The sequence below is a fragment of the Argiope bruennichi genome, chromosome 7, assembly GCF_947563725.1.
Source record: "Argiope bruennichi chromosome 7, qqArgBrue1.1, whole genome shotgun sequence".
NCBI lineage: Eukaryota > Metazoa > Arthropoda > Arachnida > Araneae > Araneidae > Argiope > Argiope bruennichi.
Genome location: NC_079157.1, coordinates 17395300 through 17422430, shown reverse-complemented (window position 1 = coordinate 17422430; position 27131 = coordinate 17395300). Strand labels below are relative to the sequence as shown.

Sequence of the window (27131 nt, the reverse complement as noted above, 5' to 3'; positions counted from 1 at the left end):
CTTTTTTTCATTTTATTTTCTGTCCTTATGTTTAGCATTTTTTTTTTGTTAAAAGTTTTATAATTTTTTTTTTATTTTTACTTATTTTATTATTTTTTTTCTGAACTTTGTAATTACAAACTGTATGTGTTTCTGTTTTTCCGTCATTACCAAACGTCCTCCCGCTGGTGTGGAGAGAGGGATGTGAGCTCAGGTGTCGTCCTAATCATCTGACCGAGGTTCAAAATTACGTGGTCCGTCCCAAAATAGCCCTAGTATTGCTTTAAACGGGACGTTAATATAACTAAACTAAACTAAACACTATTTAAATAATAATCAGTAGGTTATAGTTGCAGGGACATGAACTGGTGTTATGTGTGCTTCATTAAACTCGTAATCAATAATGACTATAGAAAATCTTCAAAAAAATGTCATATACATAATTTTTTTTTAATATATGCAACTAAATTTCTTCTTTAAATTTTACTTCGATCTCGAGATCAGTTGCAAATAATTGTAATAAATAATAAATAAAGTGATTTCATCGATCTTTAAAACAAAGTCTCAGACCTCAGGCACCCGCGAAATGGACTGAATAAATTCCACTAGTTTTACTTGCACTCATAACGGCATTGAAGTAAGATCTGCGGTGCGCATCAGCAGGATTCGTCTAACCCTTTCTTGAAATGCTCTGCGGAACTTCTGCGACCATTTCACTTAACGTTGAACTTCATGGATTTTTACAAAATTTACGAACTGCGATGGGGCAACTGAAACTTGCGTCAGTTGCATCTAATGATAATAAAAAAAAAAAATGTGCTCAAACATCAAGTTTTAGAGTCTTGCATTCATGTGTTCGTGCGCCACGACGACATTAAGAAACCCCTGTAAGCACCGTATGATGGCTCTTACTGTGTACTCAGACGTACTAATAAAAACTTCACAACTGAGCAGAACGGCAAAGAATCTACGTTCGGCATTGATCATGTGAAGCATGCGTTCTTCGAAAATTCTTATCAGTCATTTGCACCAATCATATCGCCACCATCAGCTGCAATTCCATCTTGAAAGCAATCAGTACTTGAGCCTTCTCCGTTGACTCTTGAGTTGTCTTCGAATTCTATTCTACCACCTTATGTAACCAGATCTTGCCGTCGATTAGAACCACTGGAATTAGAGGTAACGAGATTAGAGGGCTGCTATACTAAGAGAGGGGGGCGGGGCACTCATAGATTTTATGGGAGTACTGTGATGATTCTGCTTTCATCAAGATGGCATAGCAGTTTAAGCTGCATTCTCGTACACGCAAATTAATCATGTGATGCACGAGCCAACTGTATTTTCTTTTGTTTTTCTGAGATTAATATATGTATTAGAGATTAATTAGGAAAAAAATTCTTAATGTTTCCTTTAAGTAAAAATCTTATTTTTTTACGCCGTCATTGAATTAAATATTATGGCCAAAATCCACACACATATATAAGATTTCTCTTTCGTATGCGTCAGTAAGTGCAATATCAAATTCCCTTACAGTTTATATATATATATATATATATATATTTCGTCAATTACTTCGGCGACAAAATTTTTTCTTGCATACATCGCAAACATGCAGGGTTTTCTTGCATGCGTAAGTAAATGTGGCTTTAAACTTACAGATTTAGAATAGGCTTTATTGCTCTCATTTTCATTTCGTATGAACCTATAAACGCACTTTCATATTTCGTCGCAGAGAAAACGTTTTGTTGCACACCTTACAACCATGCGAGTTTACTTTTGCATGTGTCAATAAATTTCTCCATCTCCTTATAATGTTTCAACCAATAAACACTACAGCCACTCTTTAGAATCGGTTCGTAAATGGAACTGCAAATTTACTCTTACAGTAAATGCTTTATTACACACAGAAGTTTTAGTTTCGCAAGCGTCAGAAAATATTAAAATAAAAAATTTTCCACAAGGAAAAATTTTATTGCATAAGTTTCAAAAGTGCGGTTCCTCTTTCGTATGCGTCAACAAATGTTTCTTTAAATTTACTTTATGAGAAAACCCTTTACAGCAAGTCTCACAAACATATGGTTTCTCTTTCGCATACGTCAGTAAATGTGTCTTTAAACATTCCCATAGAGAAAACGCTTAATTGCAAACATCACAAATATATGGTTTCTCTTTCGTATGCGTCAATAAATGAATTGTTAAACTTCCTTTCTAAGCAAACGCTTTACTGCAGGTCTCATAAACATACGGTTTCTCTTTGGTATGCATCCTTAAATGTCTCTTTAAAACTTCCTGGCTCAGAAAACGCTTTACGGCAAACCTCACAAATATATGGTTTCTCTGTGGTATGCGTTCTTAAATGTCTCTTTAAATTTCCTTTATGAGAAAATACTTTATCGCACACATTACAAGCATACAGATTATCTTTCGTATGCGTCTTTAAATATCCTCGTAAAGAAAACGCTTTATTGCATATCTCACAAATATATGGTTTCCCTTTCGTATGAGTCAGCAAATGTGTCTTTAAACTTCCTAGCTCAGAAAACGTTTTACTGCATAACTCATAAACATACGGTTTCTCTTTGGTATGCGTCCTTAAATGTCTCTTTAAACTTCCTGACTCAGAAAACGCTTTACTGCAAACCTCACAAACATACGGTTTCTCTTTCGTATGCGTCTTCATATGTCTCTTTAAATGTCCTCGTAAAGAAAACGCTTTATTGCAAACCTCACAAACATACGGTTTCTCATTGGTATGCGTGCTAAGATGATTCTTTAAAATTGTTAGCACAGAAAAAGCTTTACTGCAAATGTCACAAACATACGGTTTCTCTTTCGTATGCGTCCTCAAATGCGCCTTTAAATGTCCTCGGACAGAAAATGCTTTATTGCAAGTCTCACAAACATATGGTTTCTCTTTGGAATGCGTCCTTAAATGTATATTTAAATGTCCCCGTAGAGAAAACACTTTATTGCATGTCTCACAAATATATGGTTTCTCTTTCGTATGAGTCAGTAAATGTGTCTTTAAATTTCCCGGCACAGAAAATGTTTTTCTGCAAAATTCACAAACATACGGTTTCTCTTTGGTATGCGTCCTTAAATGTCTCATTAAACTTCCTAGCTCAGAAAACGCTTTACTGCAAATCTCACAAACATACGGTTTCTCTTTCGTATGAGTCATTAAATGTGTCTTTAAATTTCCTTTGTGAGAAAATATTTTATCGCACACATTACATACACATTGTTTCTCTTTAATATGCGTCGAGATTTGTGGTATTTTATACTCCTGCGTAGAAAATATTTTACTACTCATTTTGCAGAATTCTTTCGTAAACTTGCATATATTCCAAATATGAGTCCTTTGGTTAGAAAATATTTTATATTCTATGACCCTCTGATAGGCTATTCTTTCATAGGTGTTCGAATATGCCTCGCTAAGGCATGCTTTTTAGAAAATCTTCTGCAACACAAGTTAGATCTGATTAAAAGTTTTCATCATGTTAAAACTTAAGTATTTATTAAGTTAAGCAGAACCATCTATTAGATATGCTGATATTGTGCCTTATATATATTTTACAAAAATCGATAGAATATATATATTTTTTAATTTTTCAGAGAACTACTTGCTTTCTTTGCATATATAACATAACTTTTCTTCTCAAGCACTGAATGGATGAGATGGTAAGCCTTGTTGAAAAGTAAAGCGTTAACTGCATATATTTAACCCCAAGCATATTAGCTGACCAGCAGGAATTGTTAACCTTCTATTGTTCATACATTTAATCATGATGATTTATAGGGAATATTTTTGCTCTGTTCGTTGGTTCCATAACCTAAAAAAGGTAAATTTTATTAATCTTTGCACCTGAAGTAAAACGTTCAAAATTAATAAAATTACAAGCCTACAAAAATTAAAAATATTTTGACAATGTATTACAATTTATCATACTATATACACTCATGTCCAAAATTAAGGTCACAAAAATGTTTTTCAAAATAATTCTAAATGGCTACCAGTAAAATTTAAAATTATATTTTATATATTGTGAAGGGCCGCTAATACGATATTAACCTTTGTTGTGGGGAAAAATGTTGTTTAGCATTAGTTTTTGGGGAATTACTGAAATTAGACCGTTTAGGCATCTGGGATGTTTGCCTGCAATTTTGTGAATATTGCATTAAAACAAAAAATTTAACCTGTTTCTAGTGAGAATGAGTTCTCATAATCGTTTAGACGATGCCTTGAGATGGAGAACCGTTGGCTGGCTTGAAGCTGGGCAGTCTCAAGCGGAGGTGGCTCGATGGTTACAAGTGGCACCGAAAGTGGTATCCAGGTTGTGGAATCAATTCCAAAGAAGTGGTACTGTAACCAGGAAGACCGGCCAAGGCCGTCACAGAGCAACGACGCCTGCACAGGATCGCTATTTAGCATTAAGCGCACGACGGCATAGGCGGACAACGACTCCTCAATTTGCTTGTGACCTTGCTGCTGCGTATAGAATAAGAATTTCCAGACAAAAAGTATACAGACGTCTAGCAGAGAGGGCTCTTTATGGCCGGCGACCAGTTGAGTGCGTCCCTTTGACTGCATCCAACAGAAAAGCCCAGCTGTTGTGGTGCCTAACATCTCAGTCTTGGGCACAGCAAGAATGAGGGCGTGTTCTTTTCAGTGATGAGTCGAGATTTACCACACAGAGTGACACTCGTCGAATCTTCATCTGGAGAGAGCGAGGAGCTCGCTATCAACCCTTCTACGTAAAAGAAATCGACAGATTTGGTGGCAGAGGAATCCTTATCTGGGATGGCATAATGTTGGGCAGTCGTACACCATTGCACGTCTTCGATGTGGATCATGTCAATGCACATCGCTATACGGATGGGATCCTTGAAGCCTATGTGAGGTTGTTCTGGGGTGCTTTTGGCCCAGACTTCATGTTTATGGATGAAAACGGGCTTCTACACAGAGCCCAGATCGTTGATGATTTTCTTGAGGAAGAGGATATTTGACGTATGGACTGGCCCTCGAGGACTCCGGATTCCAATCCTATTGAACATGTTTGGGATGGTCTTAGAAGAGCCATTGCACAGCGTAACCCCCTTCCTAATACAATCGAAGAGTTAAATGCTGCGCTTTTGGAAGAATGGGCTTTGTTGCCCCAAGCATTTATTGACACCCTCATAAACAGTATGAAAGCTCGTTGTGAAGCCTGTATAGCAGTGCACGGTGGTCACATTCCATATTAGACAGGCTTTTCCCGAGATAAATGCTTTATCTCTGATTCATAATGTAACACTTTTTGATATATCCTGTTTCTTAATTCCCAATTAAATTCTTTTCCATGTTGTTATGTGTTTATGTTCTTTCTTCCATTGTAGTGTACCTCTGTGCCTAATTTGGTGGCAACACAGTGAATAGTTTTTCATTTTTAGCAGATTTTATGTTTGTGACCTCAATTTTGGACATGAGTGTATATTGTGTATATAAAGCACTATGCCATATATTTTTAACACCCAATGTATTATGCTACTTATTTATTATAATGTGTATTATAGATAAAACATACAGTACTTTCACGTCTTAGTTATAAATAGAAAAAAAAAATCAATCGAATCTCACATCAAGAAGTAAATCCTTTATAGTACATATTATTAAATTATTCTCTTTCGCATACGTCAGTAAATGTCTTTAAACATTCCCGTAGAGAAAACACTTTATTGCAAACATCACAAATATATGGTTTCTCTTTCGTATGCGTCAATAAATGAATTTTTAAACTTCCTTTCTAAGTAAACGCTTTACTGCAGGTCTCACAAACATACGGTTTCTCTTTGGTATGCATCCTTAAATGTCTCTTTAAAACTTCCTGGCTCAGAAAACGTTTTACTGCAAACCTCACAAATATATGGTTTCACTGTGGTATGCGTTCTTAAATGTCTCTTTAAATTTCCTTTATGAGAAAATACTTTATCGCACACATTACAAGCACACAGATTATCTTTCGTATGCGTCTTTAAATATCCTCGTAAAGAAAACGCTTTATTGCATATCTCACAAATATATGGTTTCCCTTCCGTATGAGTCAGCAAATGTGTCTTTAAACTTCCTAGCTCAGAAAACGTTTTACTGCATAACTCACAAACATACGGTTTCTCTTTGGTATGCGTCCTTAAATGTCTCTTTAAACTTCCTAGCTCAGAAAACGCTTTACTGCAAACTTCACAAACATACGGTTTCTCTTTCGTATGCGTCTTCATATGTCTCTTTAAATGTCTTCGTAGAGCAAACGCTTTATTGCAAACCTCACAAACATACGGTTTCTCATTGGTATGCGTCTTTAAATGTATATTTAAATGTCCCCGTAGAGAAAACGTTTTATTGCATATCTCACAAATATATGGTTTCTCTTTCGTATGAGTCAGTAAATGTGTCTTTAAATTTCCCGGCACAGAAAATGTTTTACTGCAAAATTCACAAACATACGGTTTCTCTTTGGTATGCGTCCTTAAATGTCTCATTAAACTTCCTTGCTCAGAAAACGCTTTACTACAAATCTCACAAACATACGGTTTCTCTTTCGTATGCGTTCGGAAATGAGTCTTTAAATTTCCCAGTAAAGAAAACGCTTTATTGCAAACACAAACATACGGTTTCTCTTTCGTATGCGTCATTAAATGTGTCTTTAAATGTCCTTTGTGAGAAAATATTTTATCGCACACATTACAAACAAATTGTTTCTCTTTAATATGCGTCGAGATTTGTGGTATTATATATTCCTGCGTAGAAAAGATTTTACTACACATTTTGCAGAATTCTTTTGTAAACTTGCATATATTCCAAATATGAGTCCTTTGGTTAGAAAATATTTTATATTCTATGACCCTCGGATAGGCTTTTCTTTCACAGGTGTTCCTATATGCCTCGCTAAAGCATGCGTTTTAGAAAATCTTCTGCAACACAAGTTAGATCGGATTAAAAGTTTTTATCATGATAAAACATAAGTACGTATTAAGTTAAGCAGAACCATCTAATAGATATGCTGATATTGTGCATTATATATATTTTACAAAAATCAATAGAATATATATATATTTTTAATTTTTCAGAGAACTGCTTGCTTTCTTTGCATATATAACTTTTCTTCAGAACATCTGAATGGATGAGATAGTAAGCCTTGTTGAAAAGTAGAGCGTTAACTGCATATATTTAACCCTAAGCATATTGGCTGACAAGCAGGAATTGATAAACTTCTATTGTTCATATATTTAATCTTGAAGATTTATAGGCAATATTTTTGCTCTGTTCGTTGGTTCCATAACCTAAAAAAGGTAAATTTTATTAATCTTTGCACCTGAAGTTAAATGTTCAAAATTAATAAAATTACAAGCCTACAAAAATTAAAAATATTTTGACAATGTATTACAATTTATCATAATATATATATATATATTGTGTATATAACGCACTATGCAATATATCTTTAACACTCAACGTATTATGCTACTTATTTATTATAATGTGTATTATAGATGAAACATAGAGTACTTTCACGTCTTAGTTATAAATATTTGTATAAATATGAAAAAAAAAAAAAAAAATCAATCGAATCCCACATCAAGAAGTAAATCCTTTATAGTACATATTATTAAAAATTCGCTTTAATATGTTAAAATTTGTTTATGCATTTAATTGAATTGATGTAAATGTTAATCTATTGAATTTTAAGCTAAAGTAAAGAAACTCGTTGTAGAATTACATTTTGTTATATTCCTGAAAATTAGCAGAGTTTAATTTAGTTAAATACACACAAACACACGCACGCACGAATGCACACACAAAGAGAGCGAGAGAAATAATAGAAAAAAGAATAAGGAAAGAAATAGAGTTTCATAACGTTTTTCCACATAGTAGACTTGAAAGAAATTTAATAGTTGCAGAAGAAATAACACATCCCTTAAACTATTAACATCCCATTTCATCTATAATTATATAAAGCTCAATGTGTGTTTGTGTGTTGGCGCTCCACAAGCCAGACCATTCGACATACAGCTACCAAATTTCGCAACTTTCCCGTCAAAAAAATCTTTTCATTTTCCCCTAGCCAAATGAGTAAGGCTTCATTTTTTTCCCCAAGCTATAGAGGATAGGCTTAAAACATTTTCGGCCGCTTATTTCAAACGATTCTGTTTATTTTCTTAATGTTTGATGCATTTAAATAAAACGTTGTTAATTAATCGATCTTTCAGATTCATTCTAAAGTACTTTCGAATAAAAATGAAACAGAATAAAGGAAATTAAAAAATTTCTAATCTGCAAAGCGTTATCCCAACTGGAGTAGAAAACTGACGCATTTGCGTTACCATAATTGGCGTTGAAAATTCACGCATGCGCATTGTGTTCTGATTGTTGTTCTGATACCGAACTTGGTTTTGAAGGCTTAATATGTTTTCGACGGATTATTTCAAACGATTCTGTTTATTTTTTTAGTGTTTGATGCATTTAAAACTAAACATTGTTAATTAATCGATCTGTTCATGATGAACCTGAGAAAATTTTGTTGAAAACTTCTTGAGATATTACATAAATTAAGAAAAATATTCTTTAGTGCCCATAAGGTTTAAATACTCAGCGACTCTCTTTTCAGTACTCATATTTAAAAAAAATGCGTCGTTTCCGTAAAAAAAAAAAAATATTATTCTATTAATTGAAGTTTAATCATTTCCACTTTAATTTAAAGCATAAATTCTACGGGAGCTAAATGAAAATTGGAGAGATACGCATTACGTTATGGTTGAAGGTCTTTATAATATTATGAGTGAATTATTTGACTAATAAAATTTGAAGTTTTAAAATATTTTAATGAAGAAGCAATTAAAATGGGAGTTCCATAAAATATTTAATTATTAAAATTTTAACGTGCATTAAGATTGGCGAACCGGCTGGTCGCCAAAGGCGGCTAGTAAGAGATAAATTAACAGCATTATGTATATCCACTTAGAATAAAAAAGAACGAGCATTTGTGAGTTGGCGTGCCACAGGATAAATTATTTGGTCAAAGGAAACGAAATTTGGCACAAATATTGTTTGCCGGGTTGGAATGTGCCCCAAGTAATGCTTTTTGAAATTTTTGACGGATTGAAAATATCAAAATTGAGTTAAATTTTGGTATTTTTCATGCAAACTCTCAACAATATTATTTTGTTAAATTGATTTATGAAATACTCTAAAATGATAATATAAAAATTTTCTTTTTGAAGATACCAATTTGTTTACTGTGCAGTGTTTTTCCCCCCAATCAGTAGCGACTTTTTTTTTTTTTTGGTTTGACGAAAATAATTTTCTTTTCAAATCTAATTTTGAACAATATATTCTGTTTCAAAAGAAACATTGCATTTTGTTGCAATATCACGGAAAATGATTTTGTAAAATACTTGAGTAGCGCGTTTCAGAAATAACTAAGCGAAGTTACAGTACGACAAATGTTAGAAAACATATAAAACCAAAATTAGCAACACTATGATCTTATGGAACTTCATACACAAAGAACAAAACAGAATATTGATTCTGAAATAACACGACTGTAATGTCTGCAACAATTTGGTATTTAAAGATATTGTGTTCAGAAAATGAAACATTAAGTAATGCATAATGAATTAGAACGAAATAGAGTCAATATTCTCCATGCGCCAGATGGTCGTCAAAAGAGGCTAGTTTGAAATAATATCTGAAAGAAGTTCTTATATTAGAGAAATTGTCTTTATTAAAATATAATTATCATCCAAAAGAAAATACTTACATATTCATCAAGGATATGCAAAGTATCTTAAATTGACTGATGTTTTCTCTCAATACTCTGCGTACAATGAAATACAATGCTGGTCAAATAAATTGCTAGAGAAATTTCACGTTTTTTTTAAGAATAAGGCAGTCAAAGGTAATATTTTTTCATTATAAGTGATATTTTCTAGTATAAATGTGGTGGAGAGGTTTCAAGCTATTGCGTCATTCATTATGAAGCAATGATTGTTTCATCCTAGCAATTTATTATGAAATCGCTCCGACTGCGAAGGATTTCATTTCGTTTGTTGAGCAGTCGATGTGCGTTCGCTGTGCCTTGCTTTTCCATTTAAATGTTCATTTCTTCTTAAATAGTGTGAATTAACTCATGAGAATTGTCAGGCTGTTATTTTAAGGCATCAAGAAAAAATTTCAAATGATAGGACTGCTGATCGGTGCGACTGCAATCAGTTGACTGTTTCACGCTTCATAAAGAGATTCAAAACCGAAGGAACCGTAGATAAAAAGCCTAGACGTGGTCGTTCGAGATTCCTTCTAAACATGCTGATGCTACATTGACAACATTGTGCCATAAAAATAGATTTGCAAGACGAAAGTCACTTTTCTTTAATATCTGACAAGCCTGGCCACGTTTGGCGTAAAGCAAAGGAGACTATGAAGCCAGAATGACTAGTTTGTACATCAAAACACCCAGAAATCATAATGGTGTGGGGGTGCATGCCATATCAGTCAACTGGACAACTTCATTTTGTAGAGGAAACCATGAATTGTGACAAGTATGTTGGTGTACTGAAGGATCAATTGCTTCGTAGTGCTCGTGACATGTGCCCAAAGCAGAAATCGGTATTTCCGCAAACTCAAGTACCCTACCATACGTCGAAAAAGAGAAGACAAACGTTACAATTACTTTTAAATTTAATTTCATTTCATTTCAGTTTTGACCTCTATATCGAGACATTCGTTATTTTAGGTTAAAACTCCATTTGTAAAACATTGTATTAATTTTTTAGCATCACCAGGAATGTTGAACAATTTAAACTTCACTGAGAATTTATAGAGTATAATGGGGGGGGGGAAAAAATCTCAGAACCATTCTAGAATAAAACGAGAGTTTCAAAAAACAATAATTAACGTTTGACACCATGAAATAAAGAAAAAAATGTTGCAAAACCTTGTGGATTCCATGTCTAACAGAGTGGATGCTGTGACTGATGTCAGAGGCAACTTAACTAAATATTGCATGCTTTTCAATATTGCATGCTTTTCAAAAAGAAAATACTTATCATATTCATCAATGATATGCAAAGTATCTTAAATTGATTGATGTTTTCTCTCCATACTTTGAGTACAATGAAATACCCTACTGGTCAAAAGTATTGCAAGTTAGAGAAGTTTTGCGTTTTTTTAAGAATAAGGCCGTCAAAAGTAATATTTTTTTTCATTAAAAGTGATATTTTCTAGTATAAATGTGATGGAAAAGTTTCAAGCTATTGCGTTATCCATCGTCCGTCCAATCATCTGCAGTGATTGTGTCCTGGCAATTTATTATAAAATCGCTCCAACTGCGAAGGACTTCATTGCGTTTGTTGAGCAGTCGATGTGCGTTCGCTGTGCATTACTTTTAAATTTAAACTGTTCATTTCTTCTTAAATAGTGTGAATCAACTCATGAGAATTGCCAGGCCGTTATTTAAATTCATCAAGAAAAAATTTCAAATTTTAGGACTGCTGATCGGTGTGACTACAATGAGTCGACTGTTTCACGCTTCATAAAGAGATTCAAAACCGAAGGAACCGTAGATAAAAAACCTAGACGTGGTCGTTCGAGATTCCTTCTAAACATGCTGATGCTACATTGACACGATTATGCCATAAAATTAGATTCGCAGTTCTGCTACACTTGAAAGAGAATGGAATGAGTCCACGTCTGTCATTGCCAATCCCAGAACAGTTCGCAGGAGGCTCTGTGAAGATGGTTATAAGGCACAAATACTTAGGAAAAAAATTTAAAAAAAAAAAAAAAAAAAAAACCCACAAATGACGAAAACAATATGGAAAAAACGATTGGAGAACAGCAAGGTGCACAAAAATTGGATTATTTCGGAATGGAGACAAGTTATATTCAGAGACGAAAGTCACTTTTCTTTAATATCTGACAAGCCTTGTCACGGTTGGCGTAAAGCAAAGGAGTCTATGAAGCCAGAATGACGAGTTTGTACATCAAAACACCCAGAAAGCATAATGGTCTGGTGGTGCATGCCATATCAGTCAACTGAACAACTTCATTTTGCAGAGGAAACCATGAATTGTGACAAGTATATTGCTGTACTGAAGTTCTCAATTGCTTCGTAGTGCTCGTAACATGTGCCCAAGGCAGAAATCGATATTTCCGCAAACTCAAGTACCCTACCAGACATCGAAAAAGATAAGACAAACTTTACAATTACTTTTAAATTTCATTTCAGTTTTGACCTCTATATCGAGACATTCGTTATTTTAGGTAAAAACTGCATTTGTAAAACACTGTATTAATTTTTTAGCATCACCAGGAATGTTGAAAAATTTTAACTTCACTGAGAATTTATAGAGTATAATGGGGAAAAAAATATCTCAGAACCATTCTAGAATACAACGAGAGCTTCAAAAAACAATAATTAAAGTTTGACACCATGAAATAAAGAAAAAAATGTTGCAAAACCTTGTGGATTCCATGTCTAATTGAGTGGATGCTGTGACTGAAGTCAGAGGCAACTTAACTAAATATTGCATGCTTTTCACTTCACTCGAACACTTATATTATCTTTTCTGATCAACAGAACTTGAAATTTTTCCTTCATTGCATTTTATTCCGGGGAACCAAAATGAATTCCGATACTGATAAGCTGTAAATTTTGTTTGTATTTTATTCTTTTTGAAATTAATCAATTTATTGTTTGTCCAATAGCTTAATTATACCATGCCTTTAGACTAATTTAATATATTGACATAAAAAATATCATTTTAAATGAAAAAAAATATTACTTTTCGGGGGCTTATTCTTGAAAAAATGTGAAATTTCCCAAACTTGCAATACCTTTGATCAGTAATACAAATGTTTATTCAAAGTCTGATGCTTTCGCATGCTATACTATTCGCACAATAATTAAATCTTTTTCATGCCTATATGTGCCAGTCAGTACATTAAAAATGGCAAAGTGTTATTTGTTTGTATTGTGCATTGCATTCCAACGGATTCTAAAACCCTTTCCGGTTTTGCCCATGAGTTAGAATGGGTTCAATTCAACCAAAAAGGGACGAGAAGAAAGATAAATGGAGGCGTATTTGCATTTAGCAATACAGTTAATTCCGGAAATGTGTACTTCCTTTAATGTCTCACCCATGAGTTAGATAGAAAAGTCGAAAAGTGGTAGTTTAAGGATAATAAAACAAATAGTATCTCCTGATTACATGACACCGATGTTAAACACCAAGTTAGTGTTATGATCTGGGGTTATGTGGCAAAAAAATTCATGGGCAGAATTAGTGTGATGGATGAGAATATAAATGCCCCCGAGTTCATAAATGAAAATTTATTCCAAAACGGCCGCCTTCTGTATGTGGTGTTTCTCAGGTAATGAAGAATTTATAATTTATCAGGAATCAACTATGTTATATAGCAATTGTATGTAAAAACTGACTTCAAGGCAATCGGCTTTATCCAAATCGAAAATCTCACAGAAGTAAGCTAGCTATTAACACGCAATTAATGAAATAATGATTCACCTCATAACAGCTGAATAACTAAAAGCATTGATGAACTACAAGGGACGATATTCAAGTTCGTCCAAATAAGAATTAACTGTCATAAAGAAGACTTTTTGCTTATGTCATTATTTCCGTTTCCTTTTTACTTCTTAACCACTGTCTTTCCAATATAAACATCCATCACAAAAATTATTTTATAGAATTCTTGGTTAAACGATCTTGAAATTGATGCATAACTTATGCGGCATCAAATCAAAAATAAGGGGAGTTTTACTAAAAAAAAAAAAAAAAAACTTTTTCCACAATTTTGGCCATTAAATATTTAGCCACATTTATGAAGCCAATGGCATTGAGGTAACTCATTTTATATTACTTTTTAAAAATTTTGTTCTGATATATATAAAAATTATGTCCTTTATTGCAAATATTTTTCTCTAAAGCAACTATATTATTCATTATTCTTGCTTCTAATGAATTAAAATTCACATACCTTTAAACACATAATTACAAGGTTTTACATGCTGTATACGTCAGTCTCCTCGCACCACTGCAGGTAACAACTGTAAAAAAAAAAATTTCAGGTTTTAGAACATGACAACAGGCATGACCCTGCAAAGGTGCTTACCACCTGTTACGTCATGGCATGCAAGAGCGCCACCTACAACAATTGTGATCTTGTGCATTCGAATGCTGTAACCCGTTGAGAGCGGTTGCACAAAATAAAAGCCTGAATAACTAACGTCATCCGTATTTTCTTCTATTACATCCATATTTAATCGACGATAACATTGATCAAAAGCGAGCCGGAGCAAATACCATGGATAAAAATGTTGAAAAAAGCGATGACCAAGAAGCGGTTTCAGAAAAGAAACTAAATAAACTGAAAGGCTCGATAAAAACTACTCTGAAAAGAATCGAGAGTTTTAGTGCCGAAAAGTCAGCTTCCAAAGACATTAAAGCAGTGGAATTAGAAGTGAAATTAAGAAAACTTGGACAATTGCAAGCACAGTTGGACAAAATATCCGAACAATATTGTGGTATTGAAACGTCGGAAGATATAGAAACCATCCTAGAAGATATTGATCAAATAAATATACGGATTGAAGAAACAGAGGTAGGTCTGAAATTGCTATTAAATTCAATTAAAGATGAATTTAAAATTAACCCTGTTTCAAAGGATAATACAGTAACTAAAATCCGACTTCCGGAATTTTCTGGGAAAATAGCTGATTTTGCAAATTTTAAAAATTTATTTGTTAATTTAATTAGCAACAATGAGCAATTAAATGATTCTCAAAAGCTGTATTATCTCCGTGCATGCTTAAGAGGAGAAGCTAAATTATTAGAATCGTCTAGTGATAACTTTCAATCACTCTTTAAAGCATTATCAGATCGTTATGAAAATCAACGTCAATTGATAGACTCTCATATACTAGAAATAATAAATTTTGAGAAAATTCGTAGCGAATCTGCTAAAGAACTGTGCGCCTTAATGAACTGCGTTAATAAAAATATCAGAGCGTTAAAGGTTCTTAAATTCGAGCAAAATTAAGCTATCTGATTTAATGCTAGTAAACATCATTCTACAGAAAGTAGATAAAGAGACAAGGAAACAATTCGAGCTTTCTCTAAATACGGCAGAAATTCCTACATTTGAAAATTTGATGAAATTTCTAGAAAAGCGAAGTTCTTTGTTAGAAAGTATTAACCGTATTCCAAGTAAATACGAACGTCCACAAAATACGAGCATAATTAAAAGAGCGAAAATACTTATAGTTAATAATAAAAATTCCAATGCTAAAGCTTGTATTTTATGCAAAAACTATCACGCACTATTTAGATGCGTTACTTTTCAAAATATGTCTATCGATGACAGAAAGAACTTTGTTAGGAATAACAAATGATGCATTAACTGTCTTAAACGTCATCCGGGGATCTGAAAATCAAAATATTCTTGCAATATCCCAAGTTGCGGTAAAAGGCATAACTCACTCATACATGATGAGTCAGCTAAAAATCGCGCTATCACTTCAGATTCAAGGGCACGGGCGAGCGAAAGCCAAACAGATGCAGAAACGAAACCGAAGCTAAACGTACTAACCGAAGTATCTGCTTTGACGTTGAATCCGAGAGAGACTAAACAGGCGAAAGAAGGGAATAAATCAGTTATATTAAACACTCTTCTTATTTATGTGAAAACTGCAGATGGTCGCAGAGATCAATTAAGAGGGCTCTTAGACAATGCTTCGACTTTATGTATTCTTCGAGAAGATGTAGCTAGAAAATTGGGAATCAAACTAAAATCAATAAAACAAGGTGTAACTGGTATAAATGGAACTACGCAGTTTATTAAACACGCTGCTAACATTGAAGTATCAAATCGAGATTATTCATTTTCACACATGGTGAAATGTTCTATTCTTCCTAAAATAACCGATGAGATTCCTATATCGAAATTAAATATATCTGAATTAAATATTCCCTGTTCAATTGAACTAGCTGATTTCAATTTCCACACACCAGGTCAAATTGATATACTATTAGGAAGTGAGCTATTTTTTGAGATTTTAAAACCTGAACAACTTCGTCTGCAAAATGGAGATGTAATATTACAAAATACTAAGTTTGGTTATTTAGTTACAGGCATTCTTCCCCAGTTACCTCAAAAGCCAATTGTTATCTTGTAAGTGAACCAAATTTAGATGAAGCAGTTCAACAATTTTTTGAATTGGAATCATTGCCGGGAAATGCTAAAGAAATAACAAAGAGTGAAGAAGAAATTTATTGTGAGGAGCATTTTGTTAAAACCTATAAAAGAGATAAAATGGGAAGATTTATAGTTCAGTTACCCATAAAGGAAAATGCCGAATCATTACTAGGAAATTCCAAAGAAAATGCAATCAAGCGCCTAAATGGTATCTGGAATAAATTAAACAAAAATAATACTATGGAAACCTTATATAAGGAATTTATGCGAGAATATGAGAGTTTAGAACACATGGAGGAGATAAAAATTGAAGATGATAGCAATGTGAACTATTACATTCCCCACCATGTGATATATAAACCTGAGAAAACGTCAACTCCCTTAAGAGTGGTTTTTGATGCAAGTGCAAATACAACAAGTGGATATTCTCTGAATTCCATTTTACTAAATGGAGGTATTATTCAGCAAGATCTTTTTTCCATAGTAAGTAGATTCAGAAAGCACAGATATGCATTTAGTGCAGATATTAAAAAAATGTACAAATATTGATCGATCCCACTCAAAGAGACTTACAGCGTATTGTCTGGAAATCAAGTGCTGATGCTAAAGTGAAGATTTTCAAACTGTCTACAGTAACCTATGGAACAGTTTTTGCGCCATTTTTGGCTACCAGGACCTTAACAGCTTTAGCAGATGAGGAAAAAAAGGACTTTCCTAAGGCTGCAGATGTGATTGGTTCTGATTTCTACAGGGATGACATTCTGTCAAGGGATGCAACACTGGAAGATACTAAAAATCTTCAAACCCAGATTTCTGAACTCCTCGGAAGAGCTGGATTTGAGCTTCACAAATGGGTCGCTAATAACTCCAATTTACTACAAAACCTGTCTACGACATCCTATTCATTTTCGAAAGAACAAGGTGTTAGTTCTGTAAAAACATTAGGTATGTTTTGGGATCCAAAAGAAGATTGCTTTACATATAAGGTAAAGATCAAGCCTAAGGACTCTTTTTCAAAAAGGGAAGTGCTGTCAGAAATAGCGAGTCTTTATGACCCACTTGGACTTTTAGGCCCTCTCATTACCAAGGCAAAAATATTTATCCAAGGACTTTGGAAGATAAAATTGGACTGGAATGAAAAATTACCATCTGATGCAATGACAGAATGGAAAAGGTTCTACATAAAACTCTCGGAAATAAACAACTTCAGAATTCAAAGGTTTATTCTACTTCCCGATGCAGTTCGCACTGAGATTCATGGATTTTCTGACGCATCAGAACGTGCCTATGCTGCTGTTGTCTATTTAAAGTGCTTCGCCCAATCTGGACAGTTTAAAACTAGTCTAGTGTGCAGCAAATCCAGAGTGGCTCCATTAAAGTCACTTACCATTCCCCGACTTGAACTGTGTGCTGCGTTGCTGTTATCTAGATTAGTGAAAAAGATAGTTCCAATTCTGCAATTACCCATTGATGTTATCTCATTGTGGACAGACTCTACTATTGTTTTGGCATGGATCAAGACTGAGCCCTATAAGCTAAAAACATTCGTCAGCAATAGGGTTGCGGAGATCCAAACGCTCACATCAGATTGCCATTGGAAACATATAAGTAGCAAAAACAATCCTGTAGACATAATTTCTAAAGGATGCAGTGCAGATGAACTCATAAGGAATAAAATATGGTTTGCTGGTCCAGATGAAGTTACTGATGAACCGGTGGACAATCAATCCATGCAGGATTTTGCTTTTGCTAATGAAGTAAAATGTGTTGTGACTCTGAACATTAATGACTTTAATTCAAATTTTTATGATGAACTCTTTAATCTTACAAATAATTTCATAAAATTAATTAGAATAATTAGTTTTATTTTCAGGTTTATTAACAACACTAAAACTAAGGAGTCTCGTAATAAGATAAGTAAATATTTAACTACTGAGGAGCTGCAAAGAAGTACTGAATATTTAGCTAGTGTAGCACAGTTGAGTGAATTTAAATCAGAAATAGATGCACTAAATAAAGGTGAAAATATTTTAAAAACAAGTAAGTTAATATCTTTAGATCCATTCCTAGATGAAAAAGGATTACTTAGAGTTGGCGGTAGACTTAAAAATTCTGACTTGCCATTTAAATCTAAACATCAAATAATTCTACCCAGTAAGCATACATTCACTAAGTTACTTTTTGAGCATGTACATAAAAAATGTCTACATATTGGTGCACAAGGTTTGTTACATCAAATTCGATTACAATACTGGCCCTTAAATGGTAAAGGTATTCCAAGGAAAATTGTCCATGATTATATTAGATGTTTTAGGCAAAGGCCTAGGGTGTTAGACCAGTTAATGGGAAATTTACCTTCAGAGAGAGTAACTCCTAGTTCTCCATTTTTAAATTCTGGAGTAGATTTTTGTGGCCCTTTTCAAATAAAGTTTAAAAACCAAAGAAAGGGAATATATTCAAAGGTTTATGGGAGGCAGGAGTAAAATCATTTAAACACCATCTTTATAGAACTTTAGCTAATAGTAAAATAACTATTGAAGAATTTGAAACAATAGTAATTCAGATTGAAGGTATACTTAATTCACGTCCCTTAATTCCATTATCAGATAATATTAATGAATATGAAGTTTTAACTCCTGGATACTTTATCATTGGACGCCCAATAACTTCAATACCTGAACCGGATATTGTAGATATTTCTGACAATAGGTTGTCGCGCTGGCAATATACTACCAAATGTGTTCAAACAATTTGGAAACGCTGGAAAATTGACTATTTGAATCACTTACAGCAAAGAAATAAATGGCAATTCGGAAATTCAAAAAAAAATAACGTTAAGGTCGGATGTCTAGTATTGTTAAAGGAAAATGATTTGCCTCCTTGCAAATGGGCAATGGCTAGAATTTTAGAGATAATTTATGGAAATGAAGGCAGAGTAAGAGTTATTAAATTAAAAACTAACACAGGTATTTTTACACGCCCTATTTCAAAAATTTGTCTCTTACCAATAAAGGATAACTTTGAAAATTAAATTAGTTAAAAAAGATAGTTGTGTATATTGTATGTACATAATAATTTTATTTATATCATGTTTAGTATACAATTTGCATATATTTTGCAATTTTGATGTTCACTTGTAAATATTTCATCTGAATAGTATTTATTTGGTTTTAGAAAATGTAAGCTAATTGTATAATTAAAAGTGTTTTGAAATCTTGCATATTTCATTGCCGGGCGGAATGTTACGTCATGGCATGCAGGAGCGCCACCTACAACAATTGTGATCTTGTACATTCGAATGCTGTAACCCGTTGAGAGCGGTTGCACAAAATAAAAGCCTGAATAACTAATGTCATCCGTATTTTCTTCTATTACATCCATATTTAATCGACGATAACACCAGCATAGACAAAGAAATCAAATTGTAGAACTTTTTAATTTTTTTATACATAATATTAAATTTTTTAATGCGTAAACAATTTTCTCTTTTAAATAGATAAATACATTTAGAAGATAAATCACATTAATTTAAACTATGTATTTTTTTAAAAAAAGATAAGCAGCTTGTGGGAAAAAGACCACTCAGAAATATAGTGTTTAAAATGAAAAAAATTAATTTTCAAAAATTAGAAGGCAATCGTAAAATTTTTTTAAAAATTCAAATAACTTTTCCTACAAGAAAGAGGTGTAAATTTTCATATTACATTAAAAATTGAATTTTAATATTGTTAAAAATAGGGGAGAAAGATATGCATTCATTAGACCTTTATGATGTAAACTACCGAATTTTAAAACCCGCATTCATCACAAGGCAAGCTGTAGAATTTAAAAATAAGGTTTAAAACATCTTTTGCACAATATCAGTTGTGGAAATTAATCCCGAAAAGTACATTTCAATTTTATTAAAAACCACAACGAAAACAGGTGCCAACCGTTTTTCAACGAAGTATGCCTCGGTGAAATTCGATAGATCAACAGCAAATTATGCAAGCCTTTAAATCACAAACATCCATTATCATTGAAGTTAAATTAATTTGTGTTATCTCTACAATAATGGAGGAGAAGTATAAGCTGTACAGACAAGCAGTTCGATCTGAGCACTTTAAATTCGGCTCAAATATTTTCGGTGGTAGGAAAGAGCAACTTCGAATGTGGTCCCCCTCCCACACACACACATTTCAATTAATTTACAATTAAACAATATTTTATTGCCATTTTAAAAATTGTGTTTTACAAGTCACGAAAATGTTGCCGCTGTCCTGATATATGGGTAGCGCGTCTTCCCCGTAATCAGGGCGTCCTGGGTTCGACCATGGTTGTTCTTCCTTTGTTCTATCTGAGAGATGTGTGAATGTGTCCTCCTGTAAAAAGGGGTTGAGCAAGCGAATGAGTGATGAGTGCCAGGCAAAATCGTACTCTTGGCCCTAATTGGCGTTACTAAAACAAGCGACGTTCCCCTATCGGCTTTAATCGCTGTCTTCGTAACAGCGGGCTTGTCCATGCAAGTGCCATAAGGAACAACACACACACGAATTTGTTAGACTTCCAATTTCTTCATCGAAGTTTTGCAATCGATCTGAGCACTTTAAATTCGGCTCAAATATTTTCGGTGGTAGGAAAGAGCAACTTCGAATGTGGTCCCCCTCCCACACACACACATTTCAATTAATTTACAATTAAACAATATTTTATTGCCATTTTAAAAATTGTGTTTTACAAGTCACGAAAATGTTGCCGCTGTCCTGATATATGGGTAGCGCGTCTTCCCCGTAATCAGGGCGTCCTGGGTTCGACCATGGTTGTTCTTCCTTTGTTCTATCTGAGAGATGTGTGAATGTGTCCTCCTGTAAAAAGGGGTTGAGCAAGCGAATGAGTGATGAGTGCCAGGCAAAATCGTACTCTTGGCCCTAATTGGCGTTACTAAAACAAGCGACGTTCCCCTATCGGCTTTAATCGCTGTCTTCGTAACAGCGGGCTTGTCCATGCAAGTGCCATAAGGAACAACACACACACGAATTTGTTAGACTTCCAATTTCTTCATCGAAGTTTTGCAATTTATTAAAAATATTTTGATTAATTTACGGTAATGCAGTTCGTGCCAAAAAAATTCAAATTGCTTCACCTGTTCCGTCAAATATTTAGTCATGTGGTTTTCTTTTGTTGTTGAAAGCTAAGAAAGATTCTGATTAATATTTAAGCACTTAATACGAGGAATAACGTTACCAGGAATGTAGAATATAATTTAAGTCGGATTATCACATTTTTTAATAATATTATAAAGTAAACCTAAATTATTATATCTTTGGAAGGTTGTTGAATAATATAATGTAGCAGCCGAGAAATATATCTAATTTATTCAACTGCTTAATTAAACTATTTCAAAAATTAGATATTATAAAGAGTCTCCCTCCTTCTCCTAGTAAGAATCATTTTACATATCACAAATTGGATGCCTTTATTGACGGGCGGGGGGGATGAATTAGTGAGATATTAATTGCTTTCATTGGTGCTAGAGCAAAATGTTAGTATTTTTTTTTCTTCTTTTTTGCTCCAAATCATTAGGAGTATCTGGAGGAAAAAAATAAATTACAAACAATGCATGGGTCCTTTTAGTCCCTTCGTCAAATTTTAAAAAATGACACAAATGCTTTGTCTTAACGGTTTCCTGACATCTCAAACTTTACATAGTGCATATGCAACTAAATAAAGAAGAAAAAAAGATAATAAAGTAAATAAATTAGCTGAAGGGAGACGGTTGGAACTTCTCCAGTTAATTATTTGCGTAGCCTAATTTGCTATGAAATAGCAGCTTCTTAATTTGCAGACAGAATGATATTGTAAGTTTATGATTTTCCTTGATTCATATTTTAGAAAGTAAAGACATATGAGAGGTGTTCTCGATAATAATAATTAATGATTAAAATCCGTCTTGAACTGTCTGAAAAATGTTCCTTCGATTCTTTTAATGGGATGAATTATACAGACAAATTTCATAATCTAAGTAATTTCCTATTCTTTCCAATTTGAAAAAATATTCTTAAATTTTAGGAGGTAAGAAAAAAAAATCATGTACTGTACATTAACAATTTATAAACAGTATTGATATTTGAAGAAAAATATTATTTCACTTTGAATAAAATTATACAGCTCAAAAAGAGGATAAAGCATGAAAATTGTTAAAATAATAGCTTTAAAATAAATATACAGTGCCAGAAAATTAACAAAAGAAATCATCTACAAATTACAAAAACTAAGTGCAGATTAAAAATTTCTCCCCCACTTCAATAAATATTTACAATAAACATCATTTTTTTTTTTACTAGACTAGACTTCAGTCAATTTTTAAAATAAAAATAAATTATATGTATTTAAACATAAATAATTAATTTTCATATTTAAGACACACTTTTCTTGGTCAATAAAGTTGAAATAAAGAAATGAATAGTAGAGCAAACTATACACAATATACTTGCTTCAACTTGAACAGAGATAGTGAAACTCCTTCAGTTTCAAAAGAATGCGATAAAATGTCAATTCTTTCAAAAGCTGTTTTAGTTTCTTTGAAAGAATCAAAATTTGATATGCTTTCAATATTATTACTTTCAGCTTAGAGTAAAAAAAATAGCAAAAAAATATGCACGGAAGTTCTAACAGCAGATATGGTTGCAGCTTGTCTTCATAAAGAGCATTCAGAATGTAAAATGTAGAAACAACAGTACTGTTGAAAAAAATCTGGTGGCAGACAAAGTATAGCAATTTAGAAAGATATCAGAGAAAGAATGAAAAGTAGAAGCATCACACTGTACACTTTGGAGAAAATATGAATTACAAAATTATTCCTTTTTATGCCAGCATTCTGGTGCATAAAAAAAATATTTTCTCCCACAATTTGCAATTAAAGAAATACCTGAGATCTGCTCATTAAAATTGGTGCTCCTATTATTTATATACATGATGAAATAAGTATCCCAAAATACATAAATTCAAGAAAAGGCATGAATGTTCCCTATAATCATCAAATTCCACATTTTTTTAATGTAATTTTTGTAGTTGGTTTAAATAGTTTAAAGAATTAATTTTTTCATTTTAAAAGACTGACAAAGATAAATATTTATGATAATAAAATAACACTCTTGCAACAGCAAAAAACTTTTTAAGAGGAGGAAAAGTAAAAATCAGACATTATTATAGCATAAAGAAGATTGGATTTTTAACTACATCTTGGTAGAGAAACAGCATACTGTTTCATATATTAAGGACTTATTTCCAATCATACAAGCTAGCAAGTAGGCAAAAAAATTTCTGAAATATTAAATTCACTACAAAAGAGCAATTTTTAAATTGTTTAAATTATACAGCATACTCTATACCAATCAACTTCTTAGGCCTTCTCGTAGTAAATAAAAAGTTTTCAGTTGTTAGTATTTAGTTTTATTATCTTTTCAATAATCACAAGTAACATTTTTTGACGGTATGTTTATACCTCATAAAACATTTCTTTAGAAAAAAATGGCACGTTGATCCTTAAAGGTTCGCCATTCCTGCTCTATACCAATCTAATTATTAGACCTTGTCCTTTTTTTTAAGTGGTCATTTTTACAGTTTTTTTTTACCTGCACATTGTCAGAAAGAAATCTCACCGCTCTTATGGTATGATCTCTACAAATTGAAAATAAGTAATTTTAAGATAATTTTACTCCATCCTACTGTATTTATATTTAAATTATCTTATGATATTTTAGTATTTGTAAAGTACACTTCTGACCTTTTAAAGTAAATACATTTTGTTTTTCATGGTGATCACCTTATTTAAATTCACAATACAATGCATACAAGAAAAGCCAAAAATGGTTACCACTCTGCAAAATAAACAAGTAAGATTTTATACTATATAAAGTTAGTATGTTGTGTTTTCTGCTCATGATAAATCAGCTTAAATATAGAAAACAATGCATACAAGATATGGCAAAGATTGTGTAATAAAAAAAGAAAATAAGGCACATGCTAGAGATTTTCCACTAGTATGCATCCAATCAAGCAAAAGAGTAGAAGATTTTTCAAATAATAATAAATTTATCACCTATAAAAAACACACATTAAAAAAATTCAGCTACTTAATAGCCAAATTTTAATTCCCTTAATAGAATGCAGGAATACAAAATAATTTTTATAATGAAATACATATTGCATACATTAATAGTGCAAATTCTTAGGAAAAATAAACGTTATGAACACGTAAGTCTCAAGTTCAATTTCCTAATGTTTATCTTAAATTGGCCTAATTACTTTATTTTAGAATTTTGTATTATTCTCTGATGTAAATTATACTTTTTCATTTAATTATTTTAAAGACACCTGTTAATACTATATTTCACACACCACAAACAAAGGAATAATAATTACAAACACCCTCACATTCCTTCAAAAATAACCAAGAACCCATTTTCTAAATCGACATATCAAGGAACTTCTACTAGATTTCCTTAGTAAAATCAGTTTCCTCATATGTTTTGTTGTGAATGAACAAATTCTAACTTCAACCCATGTACAAACTTTGCCTTCCCCTAGAAAAACAAATTGAAATTTATTCTAAGAGTCATCTTTTTGACCATGCATCTGTCAAAATTATTTTATATATATAGTTATGTTTTCACAATTTATGTTATTAAAGATAAGAAAAGAAACCCAAAAACCAAGATAAAAAATCTTATTGTAGAGAAGTAAATCAGAAAGTTATTGATTTTCATATTATCATACAAATATCCATGTATCTACAAATAACTACTATCCTATTATATCTAGAATGTTATCAAGTTTTGATGGCATAAAAAGATCAGAATTGCTCAAGAAATCTCAAAAAAATTCAACCATATTATTCTAAATGCAAACAACTGTATGTTTTAAGGCAGGGATTTATATTAAATGCTTAACAAGTATTGAAGGCAGGAAAAATAAATATTTTCAATATCTTGTTTGCAGGTCAATCCTTGTCAACTTGAAGTCATCATCTCCTTTATTTAAGAAGACATATATATGTGATTTCTAAAATTCTTAAACTTAGATTCCTTGTTTTTATTCTCTTAAAAATTAGATACCATATCACTTAGAATTAACTGATTATATTATTCTAGAAGACTGAAATGAGGTACTATATTGCAAAAAGCTTTAATATTTTTCACAGCAAAATTTTTTTCATTTTTATAATTAAAAGAGTTGCTATTATATTACTACTCAAATAGGTTTAATAATTCAATCACTGACAGGAGAACATGTAAATTCAGATAGTTCTTTTGTGATTATTTTAATCAAAATTTCATAAAAATTTAAAATTGATAGTAATTTTATTCCTGCAAAACTTTTCAAAAACACATGTAACATTTCACACTTAGAGTAAGCTTTTTTAAACCCTCTTATTTCTAACATCATTCGAGCTCAGTTTCTTCAACACACTGGAATGCATGGGTTTCTCTTTCAAACATAACAAAAATTATCTTCAGCCACAAAAAAGCAATAACGAGAATTCTTAAAAAACATTTCTGTCCCCAAATCAATCTGTGTGACAATTTTTAATGAACAAATTAGGTGCTAGGGGTATTAGCTCAATCACATTTGGCTGCTGAGAGTTTTGATATAGCAAATTAAAAGAAATCTGCATTATTATCTTAAAAATAAATTTTAAAGGAATATGCACAATACAAAAATGTGGTTTTACTGTTATAACAGTTAATACCATTCTGATGAATAAGAATTTTTCTTTATATTAGGCTCTTTATCTTCAAAGAATTTTATGTTTCTTAATTAATGAAACAGAACTGTCATATTCTACTTAACAGATATTTAAAGTTTCATTTCCATTGATAGCCTCAGCATGCAAAATATTAGCGGAGAATTTCTTGCCAAATATAATTCAAGTAATTTTTATTGCAGCTCTTGCAGTTTTTTAACATATCTGAAAGACATACAAGAAGCCGGATTGAATGATTTTCTCATGCTTAGAAAAGAAACAAGACACTAACGGGCCTCTGAAGAAACAATACAATTGTTTTAAAGGTCTGGAACACTAACCTCTTCTGCATTTATTATTCAAGAATAATCAATGGTCTATTTTCTGCTGTGGCCAGTCAGTTTCTTATAGCAGACCAGTAAGAACTCTTCCAGGTTTTGAAATTCTTAATAATTTTTGGGGTTAAATTTTTGGAAATATTTCTAGTTTACCAGTGGATTACATAAAACAGTAAATATAACATCTCTGACATTCATGTAAATACTTAATACATTTTATTTTTCTTACATTCACTAATCATTCTATGTTTTTACATGTTGAAATCTATGTAAAAGATTAAAATTATAATATGAGTAATTAATATTGTTAGTTGAAAAGTGAAATTTATACAACATAATTTCAAAACAACAGTAGGAGAAAGAATGTAAATAACATGGTGTGGGAAAAGCAACCATTGATTATTTTTCTCATTTGTTCTTGTTCTACGGCTATATGATATATTTTCATAGCGAATAATTTCATATAACTATAAATCTTACAAAAAATTTGCATTGGATTCATTTACAACATTAGTTGAAATAAGATACATATATTTATATATATATAAAATATACTATATAAATTATACTATAAAATATTATACTATATAAAAAAATACAAACAATACTTCGCGCGCTTTTTATTTACAGAAGAAGCAAGTGCTAAATTTTCAATACAACAACTATCTTATTTTAGTCATATATAACGACTTTTAATTTTTCAAAAAATAAGCTCTTTAAAATATAAAATGAGTTTCGAATCTATTAAAACTTACTTACAAATATTTCAAAATTAAGAACAGAAGTTGAGCTCAAACTGCGGCATTCATTACAGAGATTCGTTAACCGGAGGACGCTTGAACCC

At 32.2% G+C, this 27131-nt stretch overlaps 1 protein-coding gene across 4 annotated transcripts; it reads right to left on the bottom strand.

Annotated features, from left to right (window-relative positions):
• LOC129975320 (zinc finger protein 239-like) lies at window positions 1–27131 on the bottom strand. 4 transcript variants are annotated; one of them, XM_056088380.1, is made up of 4 exons: window positions 27047–27131; window positions 14009–14078; window positions 5597–7296; window positions 1–3812 (listed from the first exon to the last, which is right to left on the bottom strand). In XM_056088380.1, the coding sequence occupies exon 4, from the start codon at window positions 3290–3292 to the stop codon at window positions 2213–2215; it is 1080 nt and encodes a 359-aa protein (XP_055944355.1). In that variant the 5' UTR covers window positions 3293–3812; window positions 5597–7296; window positions 14009–14078; window positions 27047–27131; the 3' UTR covers window positions 1–2212. The 4 variants fall into 4 exon arrangements, 3 of the variants coding, with proteins under 3 accessions (XP_055944355.1, XP_055944358.1, XP_055944357.1); XM_056088383.1 differs by having other exon boundaries at window positions 27043–27074; XR_008785035.1 differs by having other exon boundaries at window positions 3019–3812.